We start from the raw sequence: 14,634 nt of genomic DNA on the forward strand, positions 1-14,634 counted from the left end.
ATCATTACCTTAGCCATTTTTCCTCCTTCCCCAAGCCCACCGGGCCAAACTTCCTCAGAATCTCTCCCCCCGCCCCCGACTAGCCCGAACAACGTCTTTCTCTAGTTTCTGACCTATCTACCCTCATGCCCTACGAACTCATCTTGTCCGTGAATCCTGCATTGTTTTCTCTCGATCCTATTCCCACTGAAGTGCTAACCACTCAACTTCCCTTCCTGACTTCCATGTTAGCTGACAGTGTTAATTAACAGTTCTCTCTCCTAACAGGGAGTCCGGTAATAACAGCTTCATCGAGAATTTGGAGGCAGTTTCGCCAGCACTTCGTGTTGGGGGCAGGGTCAAGGGAAATGCCGATTCGGGGGAACCACAGATTTGAGCCAGGGAGGTGGGATGGAAATTTTCGCAAATGGGAGGAGAAAGGGATTAAGACACTAAAAGATTTGCTTCTTAGGGGTCGGTTTGAAGGAGCTGGAAGCAAAGTATGGGCTGGAGCAGGGGGAAATGTTTAGATACATGCAGGTTCGGGATTTTGCCAGAAAGGAGATACAGAGCTTCCCGGTGGAGCCGGCCTCCACATTGCTGGAGGAGGTGCTGACAACAGGGGGACTGGAGAAGGGGGTAGTGACGGCTGTTTACGGAGCTCTTTTGGAAGAGGAGAAGGCACCACTGGAAGGGATCAAAGCAAAGTGGGATGAAGAGTTGGGAGAGGATATGGAGGAGGGGGTCTGGTGTGAGGTGCTCCGGAGAGTGAATGCCTCCGCCCCGTGCGCGAGGTTGGGGCTGATGCAGCTGAAGAGGGTATACAGAGCACACCTCACGAGGGCGAGGATGAACCGATTCTTTGAAGGAGTAGAAGATGTGTGAATGTTGCGGGGGAGGGGCCTGCTAATCACGTTCATATGTTTTGGTTTGTCCAAAGCTAGAGGATTACTGGAAGGAGGTTTTTAGGGTAATTTCTAAAGTGGTGCACGTAAAACTGGACCAGGGCCCCGGGAGGCCTTATTCGGGGTGTTGGACCAGCCAGGGTTGGAAACGGGTGCAGAGGCAAATGTTGCAGCCTTCGCCTCGTTGATCGCCCAAAGGCGGATCCTGATAGGTTGGAGAGCAACCTCTCCACCCTGTGCCCTGGCTTGGCGGGGGGACCTGTTGGAATTCTTGACTCTTGAGAAGGTTAAGTTTGAACTGAGGGGAACGATGGAGGGGTTCTACAATTCATGGGCATTATTCATTATGCACTTTCAAGAACTGGATAACATCGAACATTAGTTGGGGCGTGTGGGTGGAAGGGTTGGTGGGAGGGGACTGTGTGTGTTAATGGCGACTATGGGCGATCCCCAATTCCTTTTTGTCATTTGTTTGTGTGAATGCGGGCTAATGTTTGGGATTTGGTGGGAGGATGGGATTGTTGTTATTGATATGGGGATTGACATATTTGTTACTGATTATTGTTTATTGTTGGTGGGTGTAAATTTGGGAGAAAATGTGAAAAAGGAGGAGAATAAAAATATTTTTAAAAAAGTTATCTCTCCTCCCATCTTGCCCCTCTCTCCTTCAAATCTGCTAGCACCACCCATACCTCAACTACGTCCTTATCTCCAGCTGCCCTTTCTTCTGCAAAGCCTATGAATGTATTGTTGCCAGCCAAACCTAACTGACACTGGCTTTTGGTTAAGCAACGCCTGTGGCCCAGCTTCTCCCCATTTCCAGCCCCAAACACTCCGAGGTACCCGAGTTCTTCTAATTCAGGCCTCTTGAACATACACCAATTTTTCATTGTGCCAATTGGTGTTTATGCCTTCAGCTGCTTAGGCCCTAAGCTCTGGAATTCTCTGCCTAAACCTCTCCACCCCTATGTTTTATTATATTAAAGGCACTACAAAAATGCACATTGTTCAATGTAGGGAAATGGGCTCTTCATTAGTAGAAATTGCAGACTTAAATCAAGATGGCAGATGCATGCTTTTGAATTTTGCAGGAACTCTGTTATTGTTTAAGTTCATTCACAGGATGTGGACATCACTGGCAAGGTCAGGATTTGTCTCCCGTCCTTCATTACCGAGTGAAACTAAATGGCTTGCTAGGCCATTTCAGCGGGCCTAGTTATTAGTCAACCAGCTGAAGGTTTGGAGTCGCATGTAGGTCAGATCTGGTAAGGATGGCAGATTTCCTTTCCTAAAGGACATTAGTGAACCAAATGGTTTTTTTGCAACAATCAGCAATGGTCACCATTGTTGAGACTAGCTTTATATTCCAGATGTATGAACTGCATTCAAATCCCACCAGCAGCCAAATTCCACCAGAGCAGTAGCTTGGGCCTCTGACTTACCTGTCCAGTGACACTAACCATCATGGCACCATCTCCCCCAACAAAATGGAAAATGCCAGTCAAAATCATCCTGCATTAAAACTCTTCTTCATTTCTAAGCTGTCGCCATTGCCAATCAAGAGGTGGTAACTAATTTTTTTAAATCCTTAATTCAGCTGAAATGTGTGGAAAACATGCGTGTAATGGCTCCACGTTTCTGTGCTTCTAACTTATTCTGCTGCATGTTAGGCCACAACTGTTTGCCACGATCAGTCTAATATTACAAGAAATAAGCCAGTGGATATTTTCCTCTTGATGAATCTTGGTATTTGTTCATCAGCTTGTAAAAGATAGAAACAGCTGAGTCTAAAAGCTCAAAAATAAATGGAGATCATTTTTTTTTTAAGAACAGTACAGCACAGAACAGGCCCTTCAGCCCTCGATGTTGTGCCGAGCAACGATCACCCTACTCAAGCCCACGTATACCTATACCAGTAACCCAACAACCCCCATTAACCTTATTATTTTTTTTATTTTTTTTAGGACACTAAGGGCAATTTAGCCTGGCCAATCCACCTAACCCGCACATCTTTGGACTGTGGGGGGAAACCGGAGCACCCGGAGGAAACCCACGCACACACGGGGAGGATGTGCAGACTCCACACAGACAGTGACCCAGCCGGGAATCGAACCTGGGACCCTGGAGCTGTGAAGCATTTATGCTAACCACCATGCTACCGTGTTGCCGTATAAGATCATATTGATCTTAATCCCAGATAAACTGCTGCTTATGGCCAATAGGCCAGATCGTATGCCTGTCTGAGAACAGACTTGAGAGTTTGCCTCAATTCTATATATTCCCTAACAGTATTCTAGCACTTATCTCTTTACGTTATTAAATACATAAAAAATAGGTTCATGAAACAACCATCAGAAGCACAACAATGACCTTAACTCGGTGGGCAAAAATAACTTTTATTTTTATAGGTTTGTTTACGTCCTCAACGTATTCCAAAATACTTCACATTCAATGCATTATGCAGGAAAAGTGGTTATTGTTGTCACGCAAATAAGCCAGTCCCAAAAAGCAAGGGTCCAAACATAGCAAAGTGATCAGATAAGTCAAGTTTTGTTGGTTGAAAGAGGATTGTTGGCCAGGACACTGGAAAGAGAACTCACTTGTTCTTTATTCAAACAGTTCCACGGGATCTTTTGCATCCAGAGTAATGACCTCACTTAACATGTACTCTGAAAGATGGCATGTTGAACATTGTGTTACAAATATGAGATTTATAAGATTGTTATGTTTCGGGACTGTGCCTTTAATTTAGGTTAAAATGAAGCGAGTCATGTGAGTGCTGAAATCTTTCTAACAACGAGCCCGAGTGACATGGCTGTTAAAGATTAAAGGGAGACCCAGGTTGTTTTGCTGGAAAGAAGGTGCAAACCGTTCACATTTGGAAACAATGGCAGCACCATCGGTGTCTATAATGGTTAGACTGCTTCTTTTCAGTCCCAGGAAGATGTCGAGAATGTCGGATTGTAAACAGTTATGGCTTAAACAGTTAATTTATTTCCAAGATCAAAGAAAGTCTGGTGTCGAGGCAAGCAAATCAAAATTTCTCCCTGGGTATAAGGCCCAAGTTGTGACTTAACAGAGTTTCCTCCCACCCTGGCCATAGTGACAGAGAAGGAGCAGTGCCAGAGGACCGGAGAATTGTAAATGTTATGTCTTTGTTCAAAATAGGTAGGAAGGGTAAACCCAACAATTACGGACCAGCCCAACTTAACTTTGGTGGTGGCGAAGCTTCTAGAAACACTTATTAGGGATAAAATTAGTAGACACGTGGAAAAATATGGGTTGATTATGAAGAGCTAGTATGGATTTTCTGAGAGAAGATCATGTTTTACTAACTTGATGAAGTTTTTAAATGAGATGACGGAGAGGGTTGATGAGGGCAATGCTGTTGATGCGGTGCACATGGACTATCCAAAGGCTTTTGATGCAGTGCCTCACAACAAAGTTCTGAGCAAAGTTATAACTCAAGGAAGAAAAGAGACAGTAATAACATGATTACAAAATTGGCTGAATAATAGGAAACAGAGAGAATTGGTTAATAGATATTTATCGGGCTGGAGGGAGGTCTGTCGTGGGGTTCCCCAGGGGCATAGATTCAAGAAGCAAATTTGGATTTGAGACAATCCAGTGATTCGGATCTGGAATGCACTGCCTAGAAGTTGTGGTTGAGCCGGATTCAATCGTGATATTCAAGAGGGCAATAGATAATTATTTGAATAGAAACAAACAATGTGCAGGGTGGGCAGCACGGTGGCGCAGTGGGTTAGCCCTGTTGCCTCACGGCACCGAGGTCCCAGGTTCGATCCCAGCTCTGGGTCACTCTCCGTGTGGTGTTTGCACGTTCTCCCCATGTTTGCGTGGGTTTCGCCCCCACAACCCAAAGATGTGCAATGTAGGTGAATTGGCTATGCTAAATTGGCCCGTAATTGGAAAAAATGAATTGGGTACACTTTTTTTAATAAAAATTTAATGTGCAGGGTTACACGGAAAAGGCAGGAGAATGGCACCAAGTCTTGAAGAACCGGTGCAGACATGATGGGCTGAATGGCCTCATTATGCGCCATAACAGTTCTCTGATTTTCTGATGTGATTCATGTTGCATGAAGATGGATTTTGAGAGGGGAAGGGTTTCTCGGGATATCCCTGAAAACTCACTGACAAGATAATCTGACATGATCCAAGAGGGAGGGAGCAATGAGAGGCTGAATGTTTCTGTGGTTCACCACGCAGGAATGCAGTTGGGAGCTGACCTTGGATCTTGGCCATCACAGCGAGAGGATTCAAGTAAAGGAGCAGGGATGTCTTGCTGCAATTAAACAGGGCCTTGGTGAGACCAAGCCTGGAATATTTTTGTGGAGTTTTGGTCTCCTTATCTGAGGAAGGGTGTGCTATAGAGGAAGTGCAGCAAATGTCCACCAGCTTGATTGCTGGGATGGCGGGACTGACATATGAAGAGGGATTGGGGGCAGCACGGTGGCGCAGTGGTTAGCATTGCTGCCTACGGCGCTGAGGACCCGGGTTCGAATCCCGGCCCTGGGTCACTGTCCGTGTGGAGTTTGCACATTCTCCCCGTGTCTGCGTGGGTTCCACCCCCACAACCCAAAGATGTGCAGGATAGGTAGATTGGCCACTCTAAATTGCCCCTTAATTGGAAAAAATAATTGGGTACTCTAAATTTATAAAAAAAAAAAATGAAGAGGGATTGAATCCGTTCGGATTATATTTGCTGGAATTCAGAAGAATGAGGAAGGGTCTCAGAAACTTATAAAAACAAAAATTTATAATAAATTTAAAGTGCCCAAAATTCCAGTTTCAAAACAGAAGAATATTAACTATACAAGAGTCATGCAAAGTAAACACTAAATACTATCTTAACTAGCTACCAATATCCTAGAATCCAGAATTACTTACGGTAAATATTAATTAACAGGTAAATTGTGGTTGCTTCAAGAATATAAATTACACCTTCAATGGCACCTACCACTAAGACAGATGTTATGAATTGGCTCAGCAGTCCACACAGTATACGAGTCATCAAACTCGATGACAAAATTCTTCAAAACTCTGTATTCCTTATGAAGAATATCCTTTGAGGATGTTGCATAACCCCCAGCCACCAGCAGCGCACAACTAACCAAGTTCTGTGGGCGCATGGTCTTCATCAAAAGTGGCACATGTCAGCAGAACCTTTTCAACTTGGTCTCGATGCCATAAATGCACCAATTTTAGCGTCAAGTAGTCGAAACAGCAGCAGCAATTATATTTCTGTTTTTTCTTAGCTTCTGGATCTAGCCTCTGTCTTCTTCTCTGACTCATAACTTGTATGTCTAAGCTTCAATGGCTCTGTGTCCCTTTATATAGCTTCAACCAGTTTCAGTTTACCCAGAAGTTTTGGTTTCCGATTTCAGTTTTTGTTTCCTTGGAAACTGGGAGCGGGAGGAGGGTAGTTTCCTTTCCTTATTTTCCTTTTCAGTTTCCATTTTCAGTTAGAATCTACCTCAAAAAAGCTTTGTATCCAGGGTAGCATGGTGGCACAGTGGTTAGCACTTCTGCCTCACGGCGCCACGGTTCCAGGTTCGATCCTGACTCTGGGTCACTGTCCATGTGGAGTTTGCACATTCTTCCCGTGTTTGCGTGGGTTCGCCCCCACAATTCAAAAGGATGTGCAAGGTAGGTGGATTGGCCATGCTAACTTGCCCCTTAATTGAAAAAAATGAATTGGGCACTCTAAATTTTAAACAAAAGCTTTGAATCCACAGATTCCAATACACTTGTCTCCTTTTTCATTAAACTTTATTCACAAAGACCTTAAGGGTGCCATGCATCAAGAAGGTGGATTTTATTGAAAGTATTAATAGACCTTTTTAAAATTTGAAATGAACACTGAATTATTGCTACTTTGTCACCCGTGGGAAAGTGGATTGTGATGCATTTACTAAATGTTTGAACATGTTATTTGAGAACTCATTGTTGGAAATTTTTTATGGTTTTGAAAGGTTAACTTTAATTTTGCCTGAAACAGATGCATACATATATATTTTGCTGCTGTTCTCAATTTGGATGGAGAATAATGAACCGCATTGGGTCAAGAGGTGACAAATTGTTCTAAATATTTCTATTTGGTTACACGCCAATAAGTGTGACATAATGGATGTGTGTGGGCTCCATGAATGACCTTTGTTTCTCCCCCATTGTCTTTTGGAGAAGTTCCTTCATCTGATGAGATGACTGCGCTTGCTGATTCAGGAGTGAACATCTGTGGTAGTTTCAGGAATATTAACGAGGATGGGGGTTTTATCCTGGCAGGATTGCAATTGAGCTTTGATATTTATCAACTATGCTCAAAATTATGTCACTGAACATCAAGTTTCAGAAAAATCAGCAACATTTTTTAAAAAGTTTTTTAAAATTGAATTACAAAGAGACAATGTGCATTAGTTATTTAAATAGTGCATACATGCTGAAGGCATCATCAGCAAAGGTAGCTTGGAGGAGTAGATAGCAAGCTTGCTCGCATGCAAGAGATGAATCAACTTGCCACAAATAACCAGAATACTGAATTTACTGAATAACGGCTCCATTCTTAACAACATTGGGTCTTTATCAAGCTAATAACTCCTCAGTGATGCTTTCACCTTATACAATTGATTCGTGCAGAATGGGTCCAAAGCTTCATTGATAACTAAATTATGACATTTTACACACAAGATAAATGCATAATTTCTGTTCTTAAATAATTAATAATGCCCTGCATTCAGCATTTAAAGACTTCTTATTGAAATAACCTTGAGAAGTGTAGTATTCAACAACCCTAAAGCAAAAGATTTATATAAATCATTAATTTTACTGAGCTTATCAATGGCATTCAGAGATAACAAATCTCAATAAAGGAGGAACATGCGTTAAACTTGACGAGAATTGCATTTTAATATGAGTCTCGTTGCTAATGGAATAAATGTCATCAAAAATTTGATTATCTGATGATTCTTTAAGTATAGGCAGCAGAAGTCCATGTCGTAGTTTCTGGGATGCAAGCAGTATTTTGGCAGAACAGGAGCTAACCTCTTTTCCGTGCTGTAATTGTACAGTTTTTTGATTTAGCCAGTCGCGAACAAAAGCCATTCAGATTTTCAAATGTTGCCACATGAATGATTATTTTAGCACACAGTACAGAGGCTGCAAAAATGAACATTGCTGTGGTAAATTTCCTGATAGGAGCGCAACCAAATTATTGCCTTTGGAAGCTGTGCCCTGCTCATTGATCTGTAAATATATGATCAGTTTTCCTTTCAAACCAAAAAAGCTATGAACTTATTTAGTTGCACCAGTGGTGAGGTGATCCTTTATTTCTAGAGACAAGGAGGATTTATCATTAAATTACGTGACAGATTTTATCATACAGTTGGCTCCTTGCATTTTCTTTAATGACATATATTTTCCGTCAAATTGGTGGGATCAGAGAATGATGAACACGTTGCTTCCTGCTGCGCTGAAGTCATGAGATTTTCTGTGGTCGTCCCTCCTGAATTATTCATGGTTGTTCCCTGCTCGGATTGGGCCCAGTAATGGAAGTTTGCAAAGGAACAAGAAAATGTGTGCCTTGATGTAGCTTTAAAGGTTGCATGTAATGGTAAAAGTTATTTACAAAGACTTAAAATATTTTATTAGTATATCTTAGTCTTAACAAAGGTGTAAAAATAAACTAGCAAAATAAAGGTGGCGCCTCAAAGTGAATCGCAAAGAATATTTTGTGAACCTCATTCATGAGATCGTCCAAAGTGTGAAGGGAATTGTTCTCATGGTACCAAACATTAAGCAGCTGTAAGCCAGGAACTGAATTATCACTGTGATTCTGATCTAAAATCTCACGCACAGCTTTCCAGTCACTTCTATATTGCTTTAATGTGGCTGTTTGTTTGGGAGAGTTGATGACTTGTGTAATGTCCGCCCAGAAAGTAATAAAACCATGATCTCCCTTGGGCCAGCAGTGTAGAGCTCAATCAATTTGTTAGTCTGACTAATTTTCTTTTACCAATAGAAGTCACTGACATAGTGGTTAGTTCAATGTAAATTGGTTAATTAGTAAGGTTTGACAGCAATAAAAGATTGCAGAGCATCCCTCCATTTTTGTTCATTTATTTCCTTTGATTTGTTCTCCCTTAAATAACTGCTTCTCTCCATCCACATTCCAAATAAACATTTAATTTCCATGGTGCATAAGGGCAGCACGGTAGCATAGTGGTTAGCACAATTGCTTCACAGCTCCAGGGTCCCAGGTTCGATTCCCGGCTTGAGTCACTGTCTGTGGTGGAGTCTGCACGTTCTCCCCGTGTGTGGGTGGGTTTCCTCCGGGTGCTCCGGTGTCCTCCCACACTCCAAAGATGTGCAGGTTAGGTGGATTGGCCATGCTAAATTGCCCTCAGTGTCCAAAATCGCCCTTAGTGGTGGGTGGGGTTACTGGGTTATGGGGATAGGGTGGAGGTGTGGGCTTGGGTAGGGTGCTCTTTCAAAGAGCCAGTGTAGACTCGATGGGCCGAATGGCCTCCTGTACTGTAAATTCTATTTTTTTTAAAGTAAATGCCAGAATGCTTATTCCAGATCTAGATAGGAGCCCGCATCTATCTGTGGGAAGTCTGAGCCTTACTATTTATTACGATGCCTGGAAAATAACATTGTGTTAGGATACCAAACCGGACCGCAACTTTTGTTAGAATACCGGACGAGAGCTCCAAGCAATTTTCAAATTTGTAAAACCGTGAGGAAAGGATCCTTCACCCCAGGAGTGATGACTCTGATCTATTAGGTATCTTTTATTTTTTTAAATATAGATTGAGAGTATCCAATTCATTTTTTCCAATTAAGGGGCAATTTAACGTAGCCAATCCACCTAGCCTGCACATCTTTGGGTTGTGGGGGTGAAACCCACGCAAACACGGGGAGAATGTGCAAACTCCACATTGACAGTGACCCAGAGCCGGGATCAAACCTGGGACCTCGGCGCCGTGAGGCAGCCGTGCTAACCACTTGCGCTACCGTGCTGCCCAGCTATCTTTTATGTTAAAACAAACTGTCATTTAAACACAGAATTAATCATTATAACATCAAATAAATAACTTTAGAATGAACAGTTAACCAGTTCTTAAATAAAAAGAAAAACTTGAACTTACTATCTACACCTGCCACTAATTCGAATTAAGCAACCCAGTACAGTTCAAGTGCCACTTACAAAGAAAGTTAACAAATCAGGCTACTTGCTTAACTGTGCAGACCTTTGGAAAGAGTTCCTTTCAAGAGCAGATCCAATACGCTTCTGCTCAACCTAACAGCATTTGGCTAAACTACTGTTCAACATAAAATCCTATAACAGACTGCAAAACCACAGACAGACCTGGTTCCTCTCACTAATTGCAGCCCTTGTATCACACTAAGTTCCATGACCTGCTTAGCTAGGACTAAATACAATCCTTCTTAAATTATCTGTACCTCAGGGAATTATCCAAAAAGGTTAGGTGGGGTTACTGGGTTACAGGGATAGGGTGGAGACGTGGGCTTAAGTAGGGATCTCTTTCCAAGGGACGGTGCAGACTCGATGGGCTGAATGGCTTCCTTCTGCACTGTAAATTCTATGATTCTACACAAACACTATTCCATTAGCCATTTATCTGAAGCTAAGTGAGTGGCTGGAATGAATAATTACCTCACCTTTTACGACACCCTAATTGCAGCTTTAGCAGACATACTGCTTGTATATATTTTAAACCAGAGTTTTTAATAACATTACTGCCACAAATATTAAACATAATATCTATCAATTTCTACATTTGTCGCAACTGTAGCTTGAAATCGATTCTACGTTTTGTTCAATGTTGGCTGAAGGTAGAAGGAAGGAAATTACAAACTTAGTCCTTTGAGGGGCAGCACAGTGGTACAGTGCTTAGCATTGTTGCCTATGGCGCTGAAGACCCGGGTTCGAATCCCGGCCCTGGGTCACTGTCTGTATGGAATTTGCACATTCTTCCCGTGTCTACATGGATTTCACCTCCACATCCCAAAAATGTGCAGGATAGCTGGATTGGCCACGCTAAATTGGCCCTGAATTGGAAAAAAAGAATTGGGTACTCTAAATTTATTTTTTTGAAAACTCAGTCCTTTGTAAGGTCAAAACTCTACTTGCATTGATACTTGTGTCATAGTATGAAACCCGTGTTGGATGAGAGGTTGCACAATGGTAAAAGTGCAGGTTGCATAGGATTGCTTAAGATGCTTTTAAATTGACCAGAAAGTAATACTTGCATTGTCAATTTCTGATGCATGGGCTTTGCGCACGCTGTAACAGCTCCAGTGCAAAAGTGAGTTTTACCAGCAGCTGTTCTCAACATAACTAGTCAATTTACAAAAGGGATTGCAATGGATGTCTGGGACCCATGCATTGGCAATGAGGAGCAGAGGCATGATTCTAAAGCCAGTGGAAAAGCAACTTTAAAATCAGGAAATTGCGATTTAGCCCTCAATTCTGCCTGGGGAAATCGGGCAGCATAATCAAAGACCCCTCCCATCGGGCTTATTCACCCTTTCAACTTCTTCCATCGGGCAGGAGATACCATAGTCTGAGAACACGCACAAACAGACTCAAAAACAGCTTCTTCCCAGCTGCTACCAGACTCCTAAACAACCCTCTTATGGACTGACCTCAATAACACTACACCCCTGTATGCTTCACCCAATGACAGTGTTATATGGTTACATTGTGTACCTTGTGTTGCCAGATTATGTATTTTCTTTTATTTCGTTTTCTTTTCATATACTTAATGATCTGTTGAGCTGCTCGCAGTAAAATACTTTTCACTGTACCTCGGTACACGTGACAATAAACAAAATCCAATTCCGTCTTTTCACCATATTGCTCAAATCCCATCTTTCTACTGAAATGCACCTGATTTTCTGTGAACCGATTTATATTATTTGCTCGAGTTGCTTCCTCTGATTGAGCATTTTTTTTATAAATGTTTTTTATTGGATTTTTGAACAAAGTATATTTGCCGTTATGTACACAGGATATGAGAGATATATATATAGTGAAGAGAAGGGCACACGCACACAAATCACAAAGGGAAAGCCAAAAAAAGGTAACATCACAAGAGAAATACAAAATCAATTATTTACACTCATAAGTAGGCATCTGTTTGTGTGGGGGGGGGGGGGGGGGCAGATATACATTTGGCAAGTTACATTGTTAAATTTGCTGTGGAATGGAGACTACAATGTGACAAGATATAAGGGTTGTAAGTAGCAAGAAAAACAGGCTAATGTAATGCAACAGGATGTGTAAATTTCTAAAAGCTACTTTTATGTGTTATGGAAAATTAAAGGCTCATCACTCTGATGATTCCTAACCAGGCTTGAACAGGCAAAAACAATTTTGGCTGTGACGGAGCTAAGTCGTAAGGGAAAAGTTAACCATGAATTTGAAAGCAGCATTACATGTAGGGTGACTTAACAAAAGCATCTTTCAGCAAGTTTTGGAGCGCCAGCAATCTTGAATCAAAACTCAGTTGTTGATTTTGAGTACAAACTTATATTTGAATAACATCAGTTGGCATTGAACTATAATTTATCCTGCTTCTCATGACATTGTATACACCTCTGATAGCAGATTATCCCTCATTTGACCTGATTTGGTCAGCACAAATGTTCGGGCCTGAATTGAATGAGAAATGAGACAAACAAAGACAGGAGCATGAGCTTTGCAATCTGGTGTGGTGATGCTCCATTCAAGTATATAAAAACCTGAATGGTTTTTTGATAATGTCAACTTCCATGAACACTTTCAAGGTACACAAGGTTATAAAGACTATGGAATAAACAGATGTTCAGAAAATCTGTCAGGTGCAGAAACATTGATATTCAAAACTCTGAATGGTAATGTCTTCACATTTGTCTTCACCCAAGAGAATGAGGAGGTAGGTATGGAGCTCATGAAGAGAGTCTGTGAGGTTCTTGAGCAAATCGACATAGGGAATGACAATGTATTGGAGGTTTTGGCAGGCTTAAAAGCGGATAAATCTCCAGGTCCAGATGAATTGTGTCCCTGGCTGCTGTGGGAGGCAAGGGAGCAGATTGCAGGAGCTCTGACCCAAATTTTTAATTCCTCTCTGGCCACGGGGGAGGAGTCAGAGGACTGGAGACCAGATAATGTGCTTCCACTAGTTAAGAAGAATTGCAAAAATAAGCCAGGGAATATGAGTCTCATGTCAGTGGTAGGAAACTATTGGTCAACATTCTGAAGGAGAGAATCGATCTCCACTTGGAGAAGCAAGGTTTGATCAGGGATAATCAGCATGGCTTTTGTCAGAGGGAGGTCATGCCTAACAAAATTTGATTGAATATTTTGAGGAGGCATCAGGTGTGTAGATGAGTGCAGTTGACGTAGTTTATATGGATTTCAGCAAAGCCTTTGACAAGGTCCCACATAAAGAGACTTAGAAAGAAAGAAAATGCACATGGGATACAGGGTAACTTGATACGGTGGATTCAAAATTGGCTTATTGTAGGAGACAGAGAGTGATGACAGATGGCTGCTTTCGTGACTGGAAGCCAGTGTCCAGTGGCGTACCACAGGGATCGGTGCTGGGTTCCCTTTTATTCATCATTTATATAAACTATATAGATGACTATGTGCGGGGTAGGATCAGTAAACTTGCAGACGACAAAAAGATTGGCTAAGTGGTTAACAGTGAGGTTGAGTATCTTGGGTTACAGGAAGATATAGACGGGATGGTCAAATAGTTATATAAATGGTAGATGGAATTTAACCCTGAAAAGTGGGGGTGGTACACTTTGGAAGGAATAATTTGACAAAGAAATAATCAATGAACAGCATGACATTGAGAAGTTCCGAGGAACTAAGGGACCTTGGTTTGTTTGTCCGTAGATCTCTGAAGGCGGGTGAGCAGGTTAGTAGGGTGGTGAAAAAGGCAGTTGGGACACTTGCCTTTGTCAATCGAGGCATTACAAAAGCAGGGAGGTCATGTTAGAGTTGTATAGAACTTTGGTGAGGCCACAGCTGGAGTGTTGTACGCAATTCTGGTTGCCACCTTATAGGACTGATTGCACTGGAGAGGGTGCAGAGGAGATTCACTAGGATGTTGCCTGGGGATGGAACATTTAAGTTATGAAGAGAGGTTGGATAGGCTTGGGTTGTTTTCGTTGGAGCAGATAAGACTGAACAGTCAGTCACAAGGGGACAGCAGTTTAAGGTGAGCGGCAGGGTGTTTAGAGGGTTTTGAGGAAAAATCTTTTTACCCAGAGACTGATGGCAACAGCAGCTTTTGGATATTAACGTTCAACCATGCATCTGCTCCTCATCTGAAATATCTGTACCGATCCATGTGACTGCCTTGCTGTTATTTTCAAATCAAATTCTGGACCAATGTAGAAAGATCAGTCTTCTAAGGTTGGTACTTATCATAGAAGTGTTACAGCACAGAAGGAGGTCATTCAACCCATCTTGTCCATGCTAGCCGGGGGACACTCGGGTGCCCTTTCTAATCCCATCTTCCTGCATCCGGTCCATAGCCCTGTAGTTTAGAGCACTTCCGATGCAAATCCAGGTACCTTTTAAAAGTGTCGCTGCCTCCACCGCCAACTCAGGCAGCGAATTCCAAACTCCCACTAGCCTCTGCGTAAAAAAGTTCTTCCTCATGTCCCCTCTACACCTCATACCACTTACCTTGAATCTATGCCCCATAGT

General features: G+C 42.2%; 1 protein-coding gene across 3 annotated transcripts in view; it reads left to right on the forward strand.

Moving 5' to 3' along the window:
* Positions 1–14,634, forward strand: part of stx8 (syntaxin 8) — a 180,361-nt gene that overhangs the window by 138,061 nt on the left and 27,666 nt on the right. Inside the window, exon 8 of one of the 3 annotated variants that reach the window (XM_038776793.1) lies at positions 2,007–2,122. The exons of the other annotated variants lie outside the window; for them this stretch is intronic. Within the exon in view, the coding sequence (XP_038632721.1) occupies positions 2,007–2,107 (101 nt within the window). The 3' untranslated portion in view covers positions 2,108–2,122. Of the gene's footprint in view, positions 1–2,006; positions 2,123–14,634 lie in introns of those variants that run through there. 3 annotated transcript variants of the gene reach the window in all.

This window comes from Scyliorhinus canicula, chromosome 18, assembly GCF_902713615.1.
Source record: "Scyliorhinus canicula chromosome 18, sScyCan1.1, whole genome shotgun sequence".
Classification (NCBI taxonomy): domain Eukaryota; kingdom Metazoa; phylum Chordata; class Chondrichthyes; order Carcharhiniformes; family Scyliorhinidae; genus Scyliorhinus; species Scyliorhinus canicula.